The sequence below is a fragment of the Motacilla alba genome, chromosome 5, assembly GCF_015832195.1.
Source record: "Motacilla alba alba isolate MOTALB_02 chromosome 5, Motacilla_alba_V1.0_pri, whole genome shotgun sequence".
Lineage (NCBI taxonomy): Eukaryota > Metazoa > Chordata > Aves > Passeriformes > Motacillidae > Motacilla > Motacilla alba.
This window is the reverse complement of record NC_052020.1, coordinates 3,290,919-3,311,344: the sequence shown is the minus strand read 5'-3', so window position 1 is coordinate 3,311,344 and position 20,426 is coordinate 3,290,919. Positions and strand designations below refer to the sequence as shown.

At 39.1% G+C, this 20,426-nt stretch overlaps 1 protein-coding gene across 2 annotated transcripts in view; it reads left to right on the top strand.

The window, feature by feature from the left end:
- The window catches only part of LGR4 (leucine rich repeat containing G protein-coupled receptor 4), a 70,614-nt gene extending 51,906 nt beyond the window's left edge, over window positions 1–18,708 (top strand). For both annotated transcript variants that reach the window (XM_038137806.1, XM_038137805.1), the window contains 14 exons: window positions 3,774–3,989; window positions 4,623–4,694; window positions 6,079–6,147; window positions 6,718–6,789; window positions 6,876–6,947; window positions 7,608–7,676; window positions 8,182–8,253; window positions 9,329–9,394; window positions 10,007–10,078; window positions 10,922–10,993; window positions 11,286–11,411; window positions 12,023–12,144; window positions 12,705–12,779; window positions 15,740–18,708. In XM_038137806.1, the coding sequence (XP_037993734.1) occupies window positions 3,774–3,989; window positions 4,623–4,694; window positions 6,079–6,147; window positions 6,718–6,789; window positions 6,876–6,947; window positions 7,608–7,676; window positions 8,182–8,253; window positions 9,329–9,394; window positions 10,007–10,078; window positions 10,922–10,993; window positions 11,286–11,411; window positions 12,023–12,144; window positions 12,705–12,779; window positions 15,740–17,016 (2,452 nt within the window). In that variant the 3' untranslated portion in view covers window positions 17,017–18,708. The remainder of the gene's footprint in view (window positions 1–3,773; window positions 3,990–4,622; window positions 4,695–6,078; window positions 6,148–6,717; window positions 6,790–6,875; window positions 6,948–7,607; window positions 7,677–8,181; window positions 8,254–9,328; window positions 9,395–10,006; window positions 10,079–10,921; window positions 10,994–11,285; window positions 11,412–12,022; window positions 12,145–12,704; window positions 12,780–15,739) is intronic.
- The last annotated feature ends 1,718 nt before the right edge of the window (window positions 18,709–20,426 follow it).

The following is a 20,426-nucleotide window of genomic DNA, read 5'->3' as shown; positions in this document are numbered from 1 at the left end:
GTACCTCTGCTAACATGGGTTACTACCTCCCCCTGCAGCAGGATTTCCCAGGTACCAGGCTTATCGGTACTCAACTTCGAGACTAAAAACCTACTCCACTGTTATTGGAGTGATTTCTTGGTGGTTTTTGAAGGAGCTCTTTAAAGAGCAGTGTTCTTTAACGATTGCCATTGAGCAAAAGTGGTTTAACACAAGAGCTGGGAGTGATTTGCCTTTTATTAACATCAGCAGTAAACTCCTGCTGTACAAGGCTGTTAATTAGGCTATTAGTACAAGGCTGTTAAAATTTCCTAGTCGCTGAAGCCTGGAAGACTGCCTGTGGTCACAGATGAGAGCTGGTGAGGCTGGTTCTGGAGGCCTCTCAGGTGTTACCTATGGGGGATGCAGGCTGTAGGGCAGTTGCCCTAAGCAGTGTGCATACATTTGTGTGTAAAATTTCATTTATATGTGTGTGTTACATTTGGAACTCCTATTCGTTTGAATTGGGGTAGGCGTTCTTACTAGTTCTGGTTTCCTTAAAGCGGAGTCAATTGTTTTAAGAACCTGCTATGTCCTGTTTTAACAATATATCAAATACTGATGTAAGAGCTGCTGAATGTTTAGGTTTCTATCATCCTTCTGCTCTTTTCTTCTTCTGGAGTTGGTGCTTGTGTGAGGAGGGAACATGAGAGGAATGAAAGTGAGGATGACAACTCCACAACTAAACTCTTAATTTATAGATTAAAATGTAAAGGTCTCTCACAAGCCACTGTCTATAACAAAGCTAGAATTGAAGTAGCTTCTGAAAGATTAAGGTCTTATTTGAAGAATATACTTGTATCTTTAACAATATAATGGAAAAATACAGTCTTTGTACAAAGTCCAGTCCAAGCAAAGAATATTGCTTGTTCTTTGTTAATTATTTGAGCTAGGGAATATGCCCCTTAAAGAAAAGTTGTGCTCTTTAATTGTTAATGTTTTGTGAAGGTTGTCAAATATTTTAGGTTGGCGTTTCAGTTGTTTCACTAAGCGCTTTGTTATGTGCATTTCACACTACATAGGAGTGTTTCAGCTGTGTTTTGTGCATTCAGTATCATGTGGATAAGCTTCAGCTGTTTGGAAGAGAAAGAAAAACAACCATGGCATATTAGGCTCTTAGGAGAAATGAAGAAACCCAAAAAATTGTCCAAATGAGGCCAAATAATTAAAAAATACCTCTTTCACTTTTCACACCTCCCTGGTAATGTCAATGGTGGATGGTGATGTTCTTTCCCCCTCATCTTTGCTGCTGTGGGCTGTAGCTGCGGTGGCAGTGGGGAGTCATCAGTTTAAAGTGAGGTACTTGGGTACTCAATCCTCCTGTTCTGGGGGACAGAGGGCTTGGCAAAGCCAGCTGAAAACTCAGGGTGAGACATCATGACTATCTCTGATCTCCCTGGCTGAGTTCAGCTCCTCACTGTGTGTGTCCATCCTTCCTCTGTTCACCTCCTCCTTTAAGGCTGGGAGAGGAGGAGCAGGACGGGAGGCTTTCTTGTGTGCTTTTGTTTTCCAGTTTCCTAGAATAAATGGAATTTAGCAAGGTGCCAGTGGAAATACAGATGGACTAGGCGAGTAGGGACAATGATTGAGGCCTGTCTCTTGAGTATGCTTCTTCTCTTAAAAAAAGCCCAAAACAACCTCTTCCTCCAACAAAAAAAAAACCAAACAAAACCACCAAAAAACCCCCCAAAAAACCAAAAAACAAAACCAGCAACAACGGCAACAGAAACCCCCAAACAAACAAAAAAACAAACAGAAACCAACCAAACAAAAAATTAAAAAAAAACCCAACCAAACAAAAAGAACTCAGGAAAAAAAGGGAGGAGAGGGATGGGAGAAATTAGAAGACTCAGATATGTTTATTTCATTGGGAAATAATTCTTTGATCTTCAGGGAGCTGTGTAAATGTAGGAGAGAAGAAAGGTCATTTCTAGTTGCTTTTTTTTTTCTGAAGCAGTGCCTCAGGCTTTTTTCCTTTCTTCCCCCAGCCTTTTTGTTTTCCTCCTTTATTACCATCAGACTTCAGTTTCTCTGAGATGTTTTAGTCTCCATGCAGCCTAAGAGCATTCAAATAGAAGATCGTACACACCTGTCAGACCATGGGCTAATGATGAGGGGATGCCAGTATATGAACCATAGGAATTCACTCTTTGATGTACAGCTTTAGAGCTAATGACACCTCACTCATCTTAGGAGAGAACTTTGTCTGCAGACAATTTTGTAAGTTCCCACTTGTAATAGCATATTTGTTGCTTAATTTGGTGTATTTTTGGACTTTTTCTTACATGGAAATTCAGCTGATGACTTTTTTTCATAGTAATTTGAAACATGCAAACCACATGCATCACAAGAACAAACCTCTGTTTTAAGGAAAAAGATTAAATATGTTAAATTTGTGATCAGGCTTGTCTTCTGCATTAACTCTTAGTCAGGGTTGTCTTCTCCCTTTGAATTATGCATGTCCTTTAAGTGCTGGGATCAGATCTGTTGTGACTGTGCCTGGGGACAAATGCAGTGAAGTCACTCGGTCCACACTCAGTGGACCGAGTGGACAGGATGGACAGGGTGAAGGGCTGGGGGAAATTAGCAGGGTTAGTTTCAGAAGTAGACTTTCAAGAGCATATCTGATCATGGCTTTAGAAACTTGAGAGTGCTAAGTAATTCCAGAGCTGTGCTGATTTATATCTTAATGAGCATCCCTGTTACTGGAGGAGGGTGTGTGTGTCCTGTGTCCCTGCATCGTGGCTGGTGCAGTAGTCCTTTCATACCAGCTGTGCAAGGTGCTTTCCTTGTGTTTGCAGGGAAGTCACCATGCTGCAGCTGTGTGGTGACCCGGAGAAGCCAGCCTTTAGGTCAGAGGACCATCAAATACTGCCCAGTGCTCTCTGCTCTGTGCCTTCTCAGACCCACTGAGGTCCATGGACTATGAATGTTTTGCTTCTTCCCAGCATATTGAATAACCTCTGGGTCCTAGATATGTCCACTTAGTTACCGCAGAGATTAACTCTGCCGTGGCTGGAACCAGGACAGTTACTATAGCTAATTTTGCAATTGGCATTCATTTAGGGAAAAAGTATGATGGCAAAATCCAGTGGCGTACAGTAGGTAATAGTGCTGATGTGCTGTGTTGCATTTTGTTCTGGAGAATGCTGTCTTGCCCCTCATATTTTCTGACAATCAGGTGTAGTTGAGATGTTTTATTTGTTGGGATAATTCATAACTTGACTTTGTTCACAAACAGCTTTGAATAACCTTATTATCTAAAGTAGGTGCTTTGTTACTGCCTAGCAGTGACACAAAGCAAAGCATACAACCGTACTCGATGCTATCAACAAGGGTGATGTAGGGATAATCCATTCAAATGACTAAATGCCTCTGCAGTCTTAGACATGCTGTCAAGCTACTGTTTTAAAGATTTTTTTTTCTGTGTTAGAAGCTAGAGGTTTTGTGGGAGATGCCTTATAGAGTTATTAATTCATTTTGGTTAGCTGATTATAAGCATATTGATTTGTTCAAATGTTTTATCAAAAATGTCTGAAAAGTTTATTATGAAACTTTATTTTATGGGCTCTTCATTTGCCTTGAAAAGGGTTTTCAGGCATCTTTCTATAAAACGTCAAACTTTGAAGTATTGAATTATTTCAGTGAAAGACATAAGCTTGAAAAGAGATGTTCATGAATAGTAGGACTTCAGCTGGACTTTGCTGATGTGTAGTTAGTGAGTTTGCTGATGAATAATTTCTGTTCCACTGCAGGCGTTTAGATGCTAACCATATCACTGCCATCCCAGAGGACAGCTTTGAGGGGCTGCCGCAGCTGCGGCACCTCTGGCTGGATGACAACAGCTTGACAGAAGTTCCCATCTCTCCGCTCAGCAATCTCCCCTCCCTGCAAGCCTTGACACTGGCTCTCAACAGGATAACTCACATTCCTGACTATGCATTCACCAACCTTTCCAGCCTGGTTGTTCTGTGAGTGTTTGTGTTTTGCAGGGCACTTTGCTTTTCTCCGCAGTTCCGGTTTTGGTTAATCCAGGGTGGCACTGAAAATGAAAATGGTTCTTTTGCTGTGTTTTAGCTCAGTTGGCTACTGCCAACATGAGATGATACCATGTATGATAGAGAACCTGCTGAAGGTTTGCTAAAGACTTTCTCCTAAACAAAAAGCCACAATAGCGGTAGGTAGTGAGATTTGATTTCTGACATCTCATTATATAATGAATACTTCAAAACAATGATTGTCAGAGAAAGCTTTTAGAGATACGAAAAGAAGAAAAAATTATTTTATCTGAAACCTGTCTCTTTGTAATCTTAAAAATCTGTGTGGAATAAAATGAAAAATTTGTTTGATTTCTGTGTTTGCTATATTTTTATCACATTTCTGAATAGTGAGTAAAGATTTAAAATAGGTTGTCTTGACTGCAATCTATTCTTTTTCCATATGAGGATGAAATATTCTGTCTGGAAGTGAAAGATATTCTTCTGTGTAATCCACCCCATTCAGTGTTTTTTCTTAAACTGTTTAACTCTTTTGATTTCCTAGAAATATCTGCTGATTTGTTAACTTACATGAAATCATTCACTTGTTTTGGTTTTGTTTTTCAGACATCTTCATAATAATAAAATAAAAACTATAGGAAAACACTGTTTTGATGGATTAGACAACCTTGAAACCTTGTAAGTATGTTTCCTACAATAATTTGTGGTCAGTGTTTTTCTCAGTCTCAGCTTAATCAAGGTTGCCATGCTGGTATGATGAAAGTTTTGCAAATCAGGTGTATGTGCACTGACACTTAGGTCCAGCTCAGTTTTGGAACTGAAGGCTGGTATCAGTGCACTGCCCCACCACAACCAAATTAACTACGTTGAGAAGCAGGTAAATGCTAGCCTGGGTGAGATATCATGCTGGCTGACGTGGCTTCAGTGTTCCTAGCCCTGGTCTAGCTGGCGTGCTTTTGCATAGCATTCTGCTGCGCCAGGTGGACAGATCACAAGTGTTTGAGTGGCCCCATGAGTGACAGGGGACAAACACTTGTTTCTCAGATTTCCTGTAGGGTTAAATATCTATAGGATACGTTGCCAAAGCTGTTGTGTGACAATAGGAGGTTTCTGATGGGGGTCTCAGAGGGCTTTGCTCCACTGTTCGTCATCCTGAACCTCCCAAGTGCCTCAGTGGCAAGGACTGGCTTTCAGTTGCTTGGGTCACATTTCCCATTTCTCTGCAGCTCACTCAGGGAATGTCTAATAAGTGATAATCTCCCTCAGCAATGCCTTTTTTGTATGCTTTGGGGAATGCTAAAGAAGTGAAACTAATGAAGGAGGGCCAGGGCAAGCCAGTGACAAGCTCTGTTAATGTGAGGTGCTTGGAGGAGTCCAGAGATGCTACTTACTTCTTCTCTTTTACCCTCAAATAAGCAATGATGTGCTGGGTAAATAGATACAGCTGATACAGGACTCTGAAAATGGTTTTTGTCATTTATAAGGAATCCCTTTTGCAGAGGTCCTGACATTACTGCTGGAATAGTGACAGCTTAACTGAGAATTCAACAGATCCCCATGACCAGTCTGTCATGAGATTTTTCTGTGCTTCCAGTCAGTATTTATATTTGGTTTTCCTGCAAGATCTGCTTTTATATAACGGCTTATTTATTGTTTGTTTTATAAAGCCTTAACAAAAGGTATTTGTCAGATGATAATCAAGAGTAGTCATTTGTATCTACTTTTTAAAAAAATCTTTGCAATCATAGTTCATTTCTGTGTAAATTCTGTTGAAGAAAAATCTACAAGGTATTGAAAAATACTGAGCTTTGCTGTAAGGAAATATTATTTGACTTAATATGAATAATCCTCTGGGTAATATTAAATATCTTACCTGAGTTATTAGCTGGTTATAAAGTATGTAAAACATCAGAAGTTTAAATCTAACTTGAGGTTATTCTGTTCTAGTTAAAGATGTTCTGAGAACTTTTTTCTTTCATTGGACTGTCTTAAACAAAAATTATCTTGCCAATTCATGGCTACTGTTAAAAATTTTATAATGTTCTTGCTTTATTTCTTCTAGGGATTTAAATTATAATAACATGGTAGAGTTCCCTGAAGCCATAAAAGCACTTCCAAGTCTAAAGGAGTTGTGAGTATCACTTATTCTCCCTTTTTACCAGTTTTCTTTCTCCTTTTCATAAATAAAAAGGGGGGGAAAAATCCTGGATTTAAGAATGCTTGCCTCATTGTGCAGGAGCCTAAATTAGGTTAAGGTATGCTAAGTGAGGCTATAATTAAAAGAAAATATAATCATCATCTGGAGAGGGCATGTGTTGAAAATTATTTTGGAGTTACATAAGCCGGAGAAGCATTAGCATAGATCTGAATCAGGAGAGGGTTTTGGCCTCCAGGTTGGTGCTCATTGATGATGCCCATTGTCCTTGTGCCCTCCTTAAGAGGCGAAAGGGAAAAGTGAAAGTACAGCATCATGTTGGGTCAAAATAATTCCTTTCTAATGAAATATTTTCAGTTTAGCTGCTATGCAGTAGACAGAAATCATTAAAATTATTCCTGCAGATGGACTTAGTCCTATTGCAATCCTTGTTAAGGCAGGATTGGGAATTGAGTAGGTATGATGAAAATGACTACTGGTTGAATCTGCTGGCAGTATAGTTTTAAATGCTAATGCTTAAGTGTTTTTCTTTGCTATTATCTTTAGGGGATTTCACAGTAATTACATTTCCATAATTCCTGATGGTGCATTTGCAGGAAACCCCCTTCTGAGAACGATGTAAGTAATTTTCATCTGTCTATTTTTAGCCTTTAGCAGACAGTGACTGTAAGAACAAACACTGAAATGTGTTTTTCTTTTTCCAGACATTTGTATGATAATCCTTTGTCTTTTGTGGGGAACTCAGCATTTCAGAATCTGTCAGATCTGCATTCCCTGTAAGTACCTTTTTGACAATACTGTACAATAAATGGGAATGAAATATTGCAGCTAAGGACTCAAATAAATTCTCTGACTCCCTCTTACATGAGAGGGTTTTTTTCAGTAAGTTCTAATAAATACTGTTATTGTTGGGAAAATCTAGTTCCTTAAGAAGCTCTATTAAATGTGCTCCACAACTTTTTTTATTAAATTACCTTTCATGAGATACATAACCCAAGGCTAAATGCTCAGATTCTTAGTTAAACAATCTGCAATATGTCCTTGGTGGTTTTTTGAGCAGGGATGCACATGGTGAGAATGTTTTGCAGGTTAGTGCGTGTATGCTCTTAAAAGATACCACTTCCAGGGGTGATGAATAAGCAAAATGGAGTGAGACTTGGAACTACAAGCTGCATTTTTAATGTGTGTTGATAGCACTCTTTGCAGTTTGATGAATTGCAATTGTTTGCTCGTGGAGGAGTAATTTATTAAGCAAATGGGCAGCATAAGAAGCAGTGAAAAGACAGCCTTTCACACATTATTCAAGTATAAAATTTAAAAGCAGTAAGAACATTAGAATGTCTCCTTGGTGTAAATATCTACCTGATAATAAGACTGAATGTCAAAATTCAATTTCATAGTAGTTCACACCTGATTTTCATGGGGATTTTTTCCAGGGTCATTCGGGGTGCCAGCATGGTGCAGTGGTTTCCTAATTTGACAGGAACCGTAAATCTGGAGAGCTTGTAAGTGGCTTCTGCAGAAATAAATTCATGGGTTTGCCTCTTAGGAAGTAATTGAAATATGATTAGTGGATCTGGAGAGCAACTGCATGTATGTTCTCTTCCTGTCAATAAATGTAACAATACCATTTTCCTCACTCTGATACCTGGGTGACACTAAGTGGGTTCTCTTTTAGTAGGGGAAGCTGAGAAAGGCCTATGAAAAAGGCCACTGATACTAATCCCTCTCCCAGAAATGAAAAACAGAAAAATTGTCCTCTTAAAAAAACCCCAAAATCCAACAAACAAACAAAACAAAAAAACCAAAACAAAAAAAAAAAAAAACCCCAAAAAACAAAACCAAAAAAAACCCAAAGAAACCAAACCCCAAACTAACCATCCAACCAAAATTTGGTGGGTGAATCTAGCACTCCAATAGCATTCTGTTCTTATATATCCTTGTTATGTCATCTGTCATAAACAAAACAAGCATTTATATGTGTGAGTTTGTTGGGTTTTTTTCCCCCAGAACTCTTACAGGAACCAAGATAAACAGTATTCCTGTTACTTTATGCCAAGAGCAAAAGGTGCTTCGAACTTTGTAAGTATATATTGTGCCTCTCTTCATCATCAGAATGTTTTGAAAGAAACTTAAATCTCATTTAAAACAAATTTCAATTTTTCATCCTAATAGTTCTACCAAAGTTGGAAATGTGATTTCTTGATTGTTTTTTGATTTAATGCCTTACATTCCTTAAATAGAGTCCCCTTTATAGGGATATGTTGCATTTCTTTCATGTGATAAAGAGATATGTAAGGTGGTGCTGCAGAGACCAATCTTCAAATTTTTTGTGCCAGCACTCATTGTTAACAGAACCGTAGTCAGCGACATTCAGAGGTTAAAGAAGAGTAGTTACAGTGCTTCAGCTTCTGGTGTTCAGGAACAGAGGAGAGAGAGCATCAGGAACCAAAGAAATGGAGATGAGATTTAGGAAGAACATAACAATGCAAAGGTTAGACATAAAAAACAGTGAGGATGTGTTACAATAAATGCAAAAAACCCCAAACTGGTAACTGAAACCATTAGGGGATGTGAACAAACCATGTTTGCAAAGGATGCACACAGGAAAATGTGGAAGAAAAGCAAATCTTGAAAAAGGGAGGAGAAAAAATACCTTCTGTTTGATAGAAGAAAAACAGGGGAGAAAAAATGATGAGGTGGGATTTATTTTCTAACAGCCATTTACCTTTCAAATAGAAATTTTAAGATTGTTTGCTTGTTTCTAGTCTTTTTTTCTTCATTGTTTCACGGAATATTCTGAGCCTTCCTAGCTTTGCTTAAGCAATCACCAGCACACTAAACAAAATTTGCACCAAATTTGTGTGCTTTACATGCAATTTACCTAGTTTGTTCAAAAAAAAGCAGGTTACGAATAAATTTTTTAGATTATAACTCTCAGAATCCAGGGAACATGTCCTAAATGTTTTTAGGGTATGTGTATAGCGAGATGTAGAGTTCACACTTGTGATTTTCTCTAAACTACCCTTGGTTTCTCAGCAGAATGGTACTAACAGGATGATTTTTCTGTCAATCTATTTAATAGTTGCAAATGATGAGATATTTCAAGTAGAAAGGAGTTGAGCTAAGCATCCTTCTCCCATTTTCTGTTTTGAAGGGACTTGTCTTATAACAATATAAAGGACCTCCCAAGTTTTAAGGGCTGCCACACCTTGGAAGAAATGTAAGTGGAAATAAGTGTTGTTTATTTTTATAAACTCTTTAGTATTCCGAGTCCATGTCTCTAGAGATGTTTTTCCTTCATGTTTGATAAAAATTTTCAAAAATTAAGGACAGAGAGATTTCATGAGAAGTGAGACAGAGAATTCAACCACTTGTGCCTTCCTTAATTATCTAATGCTTAATTATTCCTGTGGCACAAAAGTATTGAAAGAGACAGCTTAATCCTGCATTTCATAGTAGTATTGTTATGCACATAAATGGAATGGTTAGAATATGCCCAAAGATTCCATGCAGGATGGGGAGTTGTTTTAAATTTCAGTATGACTCTTCAGGGTTTGCAAGGTGTTACTTTTAGCTTGAAAGTAATTCAGTCCACACTTAAAAGTTTCTTCTGAATTAAATGAGTTGTGAATTGGGATTGGGCAGAGGTGCTGGGAAAGTGCTCCAGGGTTGTATGAACATAGCTGATGCAAAACACTTGACAGTCTGTCTAGGAGGGGAAATGAGTAAAACCTTGCACTGCTAAGGCTAAAGCCATCCATTAGCAGACACCAAGCTACCCTTTGTTTGAAATCAGCTAATAAAGTTCTGTTTCTGCTTTTTCCTTTTGCAGTTCCTTACAGCATAATCAAATCCATGAAATTGCAGAGGACACCTTTCAAGGACTATCTTCCCTTCGTGTCCTGTGAGTGCAGATGTAGCTGCATGCTAAGTGAAACAAGATCCTGGTTTTGATTTCCTATGTAAACTGATGTCAGGGTTTGGTGTTAGAAGTTTGATTGATGGCAAAAGGCCAGCAGCCAGTTTCAGCCCTGTTCCTTCTATTCTCCATTTTATTTTTCTAGCCTATAAAAATATTTTTATAAATACAAAGTCTAAAAAATGAGATTTTTTTCAGTGGTCCAGTATTTTGCATTGTCACTGTATTATTTCATTATATAGTATTTGTTGGAGAGATCCTATCTGTTTTCCTCAGGAGAAGCAGATAAGTAAACAATTATCTTCTCCCCTTACAACTCAAGCTATATTAAGTTAGCAGGAAGAGCAATCCAGAAATAGACAGATATTTTAAGAACAATGTTATAATTCATGGTGGTCCAGCAGAAGCTGGAGCTGGATTTGAAATGCAGCAAACCAGATGCTCCTCTGCTTGTTCTTTTGTTGTCTTCCCCCATCTCTGCCAATGTGCCCTGCTATAAATGCAGTTGTCACTAAAGTGGTCATCCTGGCACCTTCATGCTGGAATAGGTGATGCCAGAAGCAGCATCTGCCTTGGGAGCACAGCTTGTGCTGTAGTGTCAGAGAGAAGGGGAGAGGGAGCAGGAATGGGAGATGAGGTGGAGCAGGATACAGCTGCATTACCAAGGAATTTGGCTGCTATTGCACCTGGCTGAATGGGAAGAGAGGGGATATGTTCTGCTTTTCTGATACAGGCATGATATATTTGTCACCTTAGCTTTTCTTCTCAGTACAGTGGCTGTTACAGTTGGTGAAACTGCCAAATAATCTCCTTTGGCATTCATTGCAGGGACCTCAGTAGAAATCGGATCCATCAGATCCACAAGGGAGCTTTCATCACTGTTGGAGCGCTTCTTAACCTGTAAGTAGGCTGTTCTGTGTAGTCACCGCCTCTCTCTAGCATTCAGCTGCTGAGATAATAAATGTTTTTAGCTTAAAAGTGATGCGTTCATAATTTGTTTAATATCTGTGAATCAGGAAGGCTCCTGTTAGCTGAATACATGCAGGGCACATTTCTTTAGAGTGCCTGCTGCACTGACAGGCATTTCCAGACCACAGCCTCGTGTGGTAAAGCCCTTCCCTACTTTAATGAAATGTGTGCCAGAGGGTCTTCAAACTTACTTTATAACACGGTGTTAATATTCACATTCCAGAGACCTGAGTTTCAACGAGCTCAGTTCAGTTCCAGCTGAAGGATTGAGTGGACTGAACCAGCTGAAACTCACAGGCAATTCTGAACTGAAAGAAGCTTTGGCAGCCAAGAACTTTGCCAAGCTGCGGTACGTTGGTAAAGAACACCCCAGGGTGCTTGCAGTGCCCAGCAGTGTGTGCTGAATGGAGCTGGTGTGTGCAGTGCCCATGGCAAATGGTCTTTGCTGAGTCCTGCAGGATCTCAGTGCTGCTCTGTAGAAAGGGCATCTGACTGCTCTAGGATACAAGCCAGTTACAAATAATTTTCTTGGGATTTTTTAATATCCTCCACCACTTTTTGGGCAAGATATCATCTGGTTTGAGAGTAGTGCTTTGGGTAGATTTCCATTTGTTACTGAACTGTCTTAATTTTCAGTTTAATTTCTACAGCAATGCCATGAACTAACCCTGATCAGAGTTTGGTTTGTATATGAAGTATAAAGAATAGTAGAGAGCTAAATATCATGACATCATCTTTGTACTTCTCACTTGTAAACATCATCTGTCCTTTATCTCAGTGCAAGAGTTCATTAGAAATGCTTATACGTGATCCAGTTTGAAACAGTTTTTATCAGCCACTGTGAGAAAAAGAAGATTTGAGTTTAGCACTGAAGTGTGCTACTGAAATATTTTTAATAGGTGGTAGTCTTAACTTTGGTTACAAAGTTTAATGGTCTTCCTTGTCCCGCGTGTATTTCAGGTTACTCTCTGTACCATATGCTTATCAGTGCTGTGCATTTTGGGGTTGTGATTCTTATCTACACTCCAATGCTGAAGATTCCAGTCACCAAGATCAAGGTGCCTTGATGGATCATGAGAAGGGTAAATGCTTCATGTACTTAACCAGCAGTATTGTTTTGTACCAGACTAGAATAACAGTGTGTGTTGCCTTTGAATAAGGGAATAGGAAAAATATAAGTCTTTATAGGGATACAGAAGAGGTCTCTGAAAGTGCTTAGCAATTGTTTACAAATCAGCAGTGCTGTGTTCCTTCTAAAGACGTGAAAGGTATGCTGGACACTGTAAGACTTGCCTGTCTGGAAAAAAAAAAGTAATTAAAAAAAAAGTCAAACTGCAGATATTGCTTCTGTCATGGTTTTATCGTTCTCAGTGTTTCAGTCTTTCTATTCAGACAGGACTTGTCCTTCCCCTGACTATTTCAGGCTCCACAGATCCTTCAGTGCTCAAAGATGTTGCCTGGTTATAAAGCCTTGTGAGCAGCAATTTCTTCACTGAGCATCTGACCTCATGTGGCAAACCAGAACCACTTACTTCACTTGTCACAAGGCTCGGGTGTCAGTGAACTACTTCCATCCTAGGCAGCTTCACTGCTATTTCACTTATTTTTCTTCCTACAACTAACATGTTTTTCACTTTTACAGCTAATGCAGATACTCTAAGAAATGAGAAAAATGAGGAATTAGGACAGACTGTTATTCACTGTACACCAGCAACAGGTAAATCTCATCATGTGCTTTAGCCACACTGAACTTCAGGCATGGTGTTAATGCAAAGAGTTGAGTGAATTAGATCTTTGATTCCTGGTAGTCATTCTGTATGTAGAAGATGAAATTCTCCAGTGCTTTCAGTGAAACTTGATTTGATGTCAGTGTTGTTTTGGACAAGCAATCACAAAAATCTGACTCAGCTTTAGACACATTAGCCCTTCACTGATGAACTGTGCTGGAAAAAATACCAAAATTTCTTTCCATAAGCAGAATAACCAAGACTGTAATGCTTATATTTGGAGTATGCTAATGCACTGCCTCCCAATTCTGCCTTATTTCTCCAAGGAGATGTCTGGAGCAGACTGTGTGAATGGTCATCTGTTTCAGTGAGAGTTCAGCCTGTGCTTTAAAAACTGCTGTCTATTGTTGGTGGTTTTAAGGAATCTTGATGTCTTTCTAGGAGAGAGGATGAGGAGCAGCTTTGTGATCTGTTCCCCAGCCCTGCTGTAGCTGCATTAACTGTGAGCAGAAGGCTGTTACAAGCAGCTGGAGCAGGCAGCAGCATCTTAAACTGCTCAAGACACTTGTGCAATGAATAGTCTTATTGGCATACCAGATTTACTCCAAGTCAGGCTTGAACAGTCCAGGAGTGTTGAAAGTCTTTGATCTTGCAATGAATATTTTCATTCTAGGCAGCTTTGTTTCTGCCCTTCTGTTTCTCTTAGTCAGACTGCCAATTTCTGTACATAGTTTCACTCAGCTCCTGAACCACTTGTTGTGGTGCCTCTTGCTTTCTTCCTTTGCCTCTCCAGAGGATTCCTTCTCTACATCCTGCACCCTTTTGTCTGTATAAACAGGAACATGCAGATACAGTATGCTTCCAATGAAGTTACTCCTGGGTGAGCAGGAGTTTTCCAAGTCTTACTTCTTTCTCTTCTCCTAACTGCTATTTTAGTTATGCAAATTTGTTTATCTTTTGAGCTAGCTCTGGCTTTAATATCCAGAATATCATAAGGATTTCTTGATCACAGCCAAAAAAACATGTAGTCAGAAAGTCAAATATATTAATGTAATTGTACATAATCTAAAAGTTAATTTGTTAAATGTGCTTATTTGCTTTTGATCTCCTGTTTACAGAATGAGAATTGAGATGGTGTGTTACATGGGTTAAATTTTTAAAGTCTTTAGCTCTTTCTTTTTGTCCCTGCCAGAAATGCTGTAGTAGGTCTGAAAGAAAGAGCTTGTTCTACAGGTTCACAGTTTGCCTTGTTTTTCACCTGTCCCTCTCGTACTAACAAGTTTCTATTCCATGCTGCCATCTGGTCATAGAATACTCCACCCACCATGTCAGTTCTGAATCACTGCTCAGCCTAGAGATCCACTTTGCACCTTGCCTAAAGAATGGGTTGCTGAGCAGTGGTGCTCAAGGAGCTCAAGTTTCCTGAAACATCCTTCCAAGCATGAATTTTTGCCCCATCCCAGCATGGGCTGGGAATATCAGTGTGAGAGGAGGGTAACTTTTAACTCAAAGGATTTGGGAGAAAGGCAGGAAAGGGTAGTGGCTTTTACTTGTCTCAAGTACAGCTACTAGAAAAATAGCTTCAAATTGATTTTTGGAAGCACAGAACTGACATTTTAAAATTTCATAAGTAGGAAGTTGTTTTTATTTTTAAGTAGGTCAGCTTAGCAGGTAGTGTTATGTCACACGAATGTATTGTAAGGTTAATTATTCTGTCGTGGATGTTTTACTTGGCAAGACCTGCTAAAAAAGGGTTTTACTCCTGATTTTCTGATAATCCAGTGGGCTTCATTATTTTCTGCCCAAAAATGAAGCTTGATCATTTAAACAAACAAAAAGATTTTGATTTTTTTTTTTCCTTGTCAGTTCATTAATTTCTGGAAGTTGCTTTAGGCCTTGGGAGATTTTTGCACTGCCATTGAATCATTCTTGTCAGTTCTGTTCCTGCCCACAGCAGGGATGGGTTTTCCTTACCTTTCCCCCGCCTAGAGGAAAGGCATGTGCAGCCCTCAGTCACAGGCTGACTCCAGCTCAGAGGCTTCACCCTTTGCAGTCTGGCATTTTTCATCTGCTCCCTGAGTGGTCCTCAGCTGCAGGGAGGAATCCTGAGCTACTGTGCTTAGGACAATTAGAGGTGCCTAATGGGGATATAGGAGAGGTTAAATTCTTCTAATGGTTACTTAAAATCAGTAGGATTTCCCTATGGAATAAAGGGCAGTTAGGGGGATTAGTAGGATATGCAATAGTAGTGAGCTTTGTTCTTTGTCTTGTGTCCTTATATTTTGTTTGTTGGACATTTTTATTATGTAAGCTGTTTTAAGTGGCAAAAAAAAGAAGAAAAAATAATTTTCTCATATGATTTTTCAAGCTCACAGTGCCTTTCAGTGGTGAGGCTGGGGGACAGGGCTTGTGGTAAATTCCTGTCCCTGTTAAAGCTACTTAAATTGAACTTGTCTGCTGTTCTACAGATATTTCCTTGTCACCAAAAGTTACTTCAGCAGGCATGTTTGTGAATAATTTTTTGAGAGAACATGTTCCTTCTAAAAAATTCTTTTCCCTTACAAGGGGCTTGTGAACATTCACTTTTGTATTTTTTGCCATCCTTTTCTATAATGAAATCTACATAAAATAAAAAAGTATTTAGGGCACATCAATTAAAGCTATTTTGAATAGCTAAAAGGTAATTAAGTTTGCTTAGCTTGCTTGTTTATACAAAATGTTCTCAAGTGACCATTCACTACAGTAATTATTATTTCAGACATAATTAATTAGTAAATAACTTCAGCAGAATAGTTTACTTTGAGCCGACCTATTTAGCTGTTCAGCTGTGTATTCTATTCATGAATTAATGAGGAGTTTGCTTTTAAGACCATCTCAAGATCTTGCATATTAAGGCAGAATTTTTTTCCTAAATTGCTTGTCCTTCTCTTTGTTTTTTGTTTTCTTCTAGGTGCTTTTAAGCCGTGTGAATATTTATTGGGCAGCTGGATGATTCGCCTTACTGTCTGGTTTATTTTTTTGGTCGCTTTGTTCTTCAACCTGCTTGTCATGTTAACAATATTTGCATCCTGTACTACATTGCCATCTTCCAAACTGTTTATAGGCCTAATTTCTGTCTCTAACTTATTTATGGGAGTCTATACTGGTATTTTAACTTTCTTGGATGCTGTATCTTGGGGAAGATTTGCTGAATTTGGCATATGGTGGGAGACTGGCAGTGGTTGCAGAATTGCTGGGTTTCTTGCAGTTTTTTCCTCAGAAAGTGCCATTATTTTCCTGATGTTGGCAGCTGTTGAACGGAGCTTGTCTGCAAAGGAGTTTATTAAAAAGGGGAAAAGCAACCGCCAAAAACAATTTCAAATTGCAGCATTTTTTGCTTTCCTGTGTGCTCTGGTAGCGGGCTGCTTACCCCTTTTTTATAAAGCAGAGTACTCAGCATCACCCCTTTGCTTGCCCTTCCCCACTGGAGAAACACCTTTGTTAGGTTTCACAGTAACTCTAGTGCTGCTGAATTCTCTTGCGTTTTTGCTGATGGCTGTTATCTACACTAAACTCTATTGCAACTTGGAGAAGGAGGATCTCTCCGAGAACTCCCAGTCCAGCACAATTAAGCATGTTGCTTGGCTGATCTTCACCAACTGCATCTTCTTCTGTCCTGTTGCATTCTTTTCCTTTGCACCGTTGATCACGGCGATTTCTATCAGCCCTGAAATCATGAAGTCTGTCACTTTGATATTTTTCCCACTGCCTGCTTGCCTGAACCCAGTCCTGTATGTGTTCTTCAACCCGAAGTTCAAGGAAGACTGGAAGCTGCTCAGGCGCCACCTTAGCAGGAGGAATGGGGCAGTGGCGATTGCTGTCAGTGCCCAAGGGGACGTGGCACAGGACTTTTACTACGACTGCAGCATTTACTCTCACTTGCAGGGCGGTAGTGTTGCTCTCTGTGAGTGTTGTGAGTCACTGCTGCTGTCCAAGCCCGTGCCCTGTAAACATTTAATGAAGTCCCACAGCTGTCCCGCACTGGCAGTGGTGCCGTGCCAAAGGCTGGATGGCTACTGGTCAGACTGTGGCACACAGTCGGCCCACTCAGACTACGTGGACGAGGACGACTCCTTCGTGTCGGACAGCTCAGACCAAGTGCAGGCCTGCGGCCGTGCCTGCTTCTACCAAAGCAGGGGCTTCCCTTTAGTGCGTTACGCCTACAACATACCAAGAATTAAAGACTGAGAAGGCTTTCTGCCCTCAGCTGTTCCAATAAAGAGGTATTGTGTTTCGCAGACTGTCACCTGTTTTGACCTTTCAAGCAGGAAGCACTTTTGTAATTGTTATTTAGTGTCATTTGTAAAGAAGGGAAGTGGGCGGTAACTTCTTGAGCCATACATTTTTTAAAATATTAAATAAATCAATTGCCCTGACTGTAAATAATTGGTAAACCAAAATTGTTACCAAATATTTTTACTCTTTTCACACAATAGTGGTTTCTTTTATACAGTTTTTACATGCTCATAGTGTGTTTCCACATAATACTGCAGCTGTACTTTGCTTCTTCTAGTGATGAGGTAAGTTCTGGTGATTTTTTTTCCCCCCTGAGAAAGCACAATATAAAGGACAGCTGTTTATTATTATAAAAATTATTTTTAAATGTGACTTTTCTACAGTTAAGCAAAAAAATGTATTGCTAGCTTTGTATAGTATGTTCAGCATTGAATCTCAGGATGCATTTTATTGCAGGGCCATAAAAGGGATTAATTCTCCCATATGTAACTGTGACAGCAATATCAGAATACTGTGTTTGTTTTGTATTTTAGGTAATGTTCAATTTAGGAAAAAAAAAAGTTTGTTGCAGTAAAGTACTTGTAATCCAATATTCTGTACATTTATTGGAATAAGAATATTAACAGCTGTCAGGAACAGTAGGGTTTAACACATTTTTCCAGTGATGGCTCATCACTTCAGGTGAACCACAGCAATTTTGTTCAGTATTATGAGTCGAGTCACAGCATTGGCAGGAGTGAGGGGGTGTGGGGTGACAGCAGAGCTGCCCCTGTACACAGCTCGTGTCTGTGCCATCAGGCTGCCAGTGCTCTGCAGCCTGCTCAGCGTCACAGCACTCCAGGAATACCTATGATAGACTGAGACTTCAGGAAATGGAGGGAATATGCAGTGCAATTTGGCACTGAAAAAGAAAGCATGTTTCCAATATACTTTACTGACAGTGAAGTACACTGCGCAAAGTCACTGATTTTCACCTAAATCAGTGCAAGCTTTTTAAAGCATTAAAGTTCTGAGACCCAAATGAATTAAGTACAACCAGCGATCAATTTTTTATATTTAGTTTGAAATATGAGCAATACAAATTTAATAATGCATTATTAAGTAATTATGTAAGATTTTGGACGATATACTAGATCAAGAGTAAATCCACAGCCATCCCAGTTACTCTGGAGAAATTCTTCTTAAGATCTAAAGCTAGATTGCTGTTTTGAGAATTAAACTGTACATACTGTTCATACAATGAATTTTTATCTTTGTATTGTAAGTTATTTGATAGAACCCATGATGGGAAATGTGGCTTCAGTTCATTTTCTTAATTAAAGCTACCTCCTGAACAATAGTGGCTGCCAGTAGCAGAATGTTTAAAATGTGGTTTATGTACTTTTTTCATTGTAAATAGATGTGGTTGTATATTGTCACTATAATAAAAACAGGATCCTTGTATATCAAAATCATGTAGTTTGTACAAAGTATGGAGGAATATTTACTGTATGCTGTTAATTTTGTAAGCCAAAAATATTCAAGTGTAAAAAGGGAAGAAAACCATGCAAGAGTTGTTAATTCTTATATTTACACTCATGAATATTGCATCTTCAATTAGCATGGAATGTTACACTAAAGCAAATAAAGGGTACATGAATACTTGTGGTTATTTATCTCTGTTTTTCAAAACTTAAAGCTGAAAACAGTGCACATGTAGAATTATTGAGCATAAATTATGTTTTATCTGCTCTTGGCTACATGTAGTGAAAGTTTCAGGAAAGAACTGCCAGAAAAAGGAAAAAAAAAAAAAAAAAAAGAAAGTTGCCATTTTACAAGTGGATCTGATTTCAGAATAATTCTGGCTCTTGGCATACAAAAGGTTAAAAACCTCAAGTGAAGTGTTTAGCCCTCTTAGAAAGCAATCTCTTGATTAAAGGTTGTGTATTGTGTTTGTGTGGAAATATTTTTAGTATGTTATGAATAATCATACAGATTAAATTTTTCATATTTATACTGTTTAATGTTGAAAACTGGGGTTTTTTTAAGCCATCACTGTATAAGAGTCACAGATTCTCCCACATTGCCTCTGCTGGCCAACCTGTCAGAGGTAATAAGAATGCTTCTCAAAAAGGACTGTAAATGCTAGCTGCCATTTATAATCAGTGGGATAGGAAATAAGCCTGTTGTGTTTTCAATGTTTTTACATATGGATTTATTTCTTCTGTTCTACAAGTGAGCCTTTGCTGCCATGCTGTGTACAGAGGTGATGTGATCCATTTGAAGCTCTGATATTTCACTGTATCTCAGGATGTTTTTGGAGTTCAGTTATCCTACAATTAACTCTTTAATGCAGTCAGCCCAGTGCCTTGCTGCACACACTGATGGAGGGGAAGGAATATGAGCAGCAGCTCCTGGAACCTGGAGCCTGTTCAGAAGCAGTGCTGCAGACCTGCCTCTCTCAATGTGACCTGATGCGTGACACCCATGGGTGATGGCCACAGGAGAATCTGGACGGATCCAGTTAACAAATGCCAACTTTGTGTCTTTGCTGGGGAAGCTGCTCTCAGGCCAGGGCACAGTAGAGTGTTCAGGTGTTCTCATCCACTGAGAACTTGCTGCTGCTCCAAAAGCAGTGTCAAATACCTGGGACAGCTTGCCTTAAAGCTGTTCTGTGTTAGCAACGTGTGGGATTTTTGTTACCTGTGTACCAGTAGCTTTCCAATCTGTCACCTCAGCAATCTCTTCAGGTAGGCAGAGCTTTCAGTTTTCAGACTGAAACAAGTGAAACCACAAGTTACACCCTTCTGGGGTGCCCACAGAAAAGAACTCTGGTTTTCTAGAGTCTAAATCTAGCTGAAACTGTTCTTACAGCATTGTCACATACCTTGCCTCTGGACCTCTACACAGCTGCCATACTGAGCTCCAGTGCTGGGTTTAGCTGTCAAAAAGGCTTTGCTGTTGACGAATTGAAAAACACAGAGCAACAAGAGCATTTTGTTGTTATTTTTCTTCCTTCTGCTGTTGGGAGGAAGCACCTTTTTGCAGGGAGATGGTCACAAATAAAATTGCCGAAAATATTTTTCCCTCATTAAGAGTAATTTCTTACAGATGGCTATTAGTCTGCTCTATGGCAATATGCTGGTAAGAGCTCTTTGTTTGAAATGGAGCTTTTTCATTCTCTTATAAAAATAATGCATCTGCTTTGCAACTTTTTGATCTTGATGCCTTTTGCCGTTTTAAATTTCTTTCCTGTAGAATTTCCTGTTTATTTATGAATTTACTCAAAAATTTCCAACTTACACAGAGATACTTCAGTAATTCTTTTCACTTTGATTACTGTTTTTAAGCCTTCAGTTTCAATTTACAGGATAATATTTTTA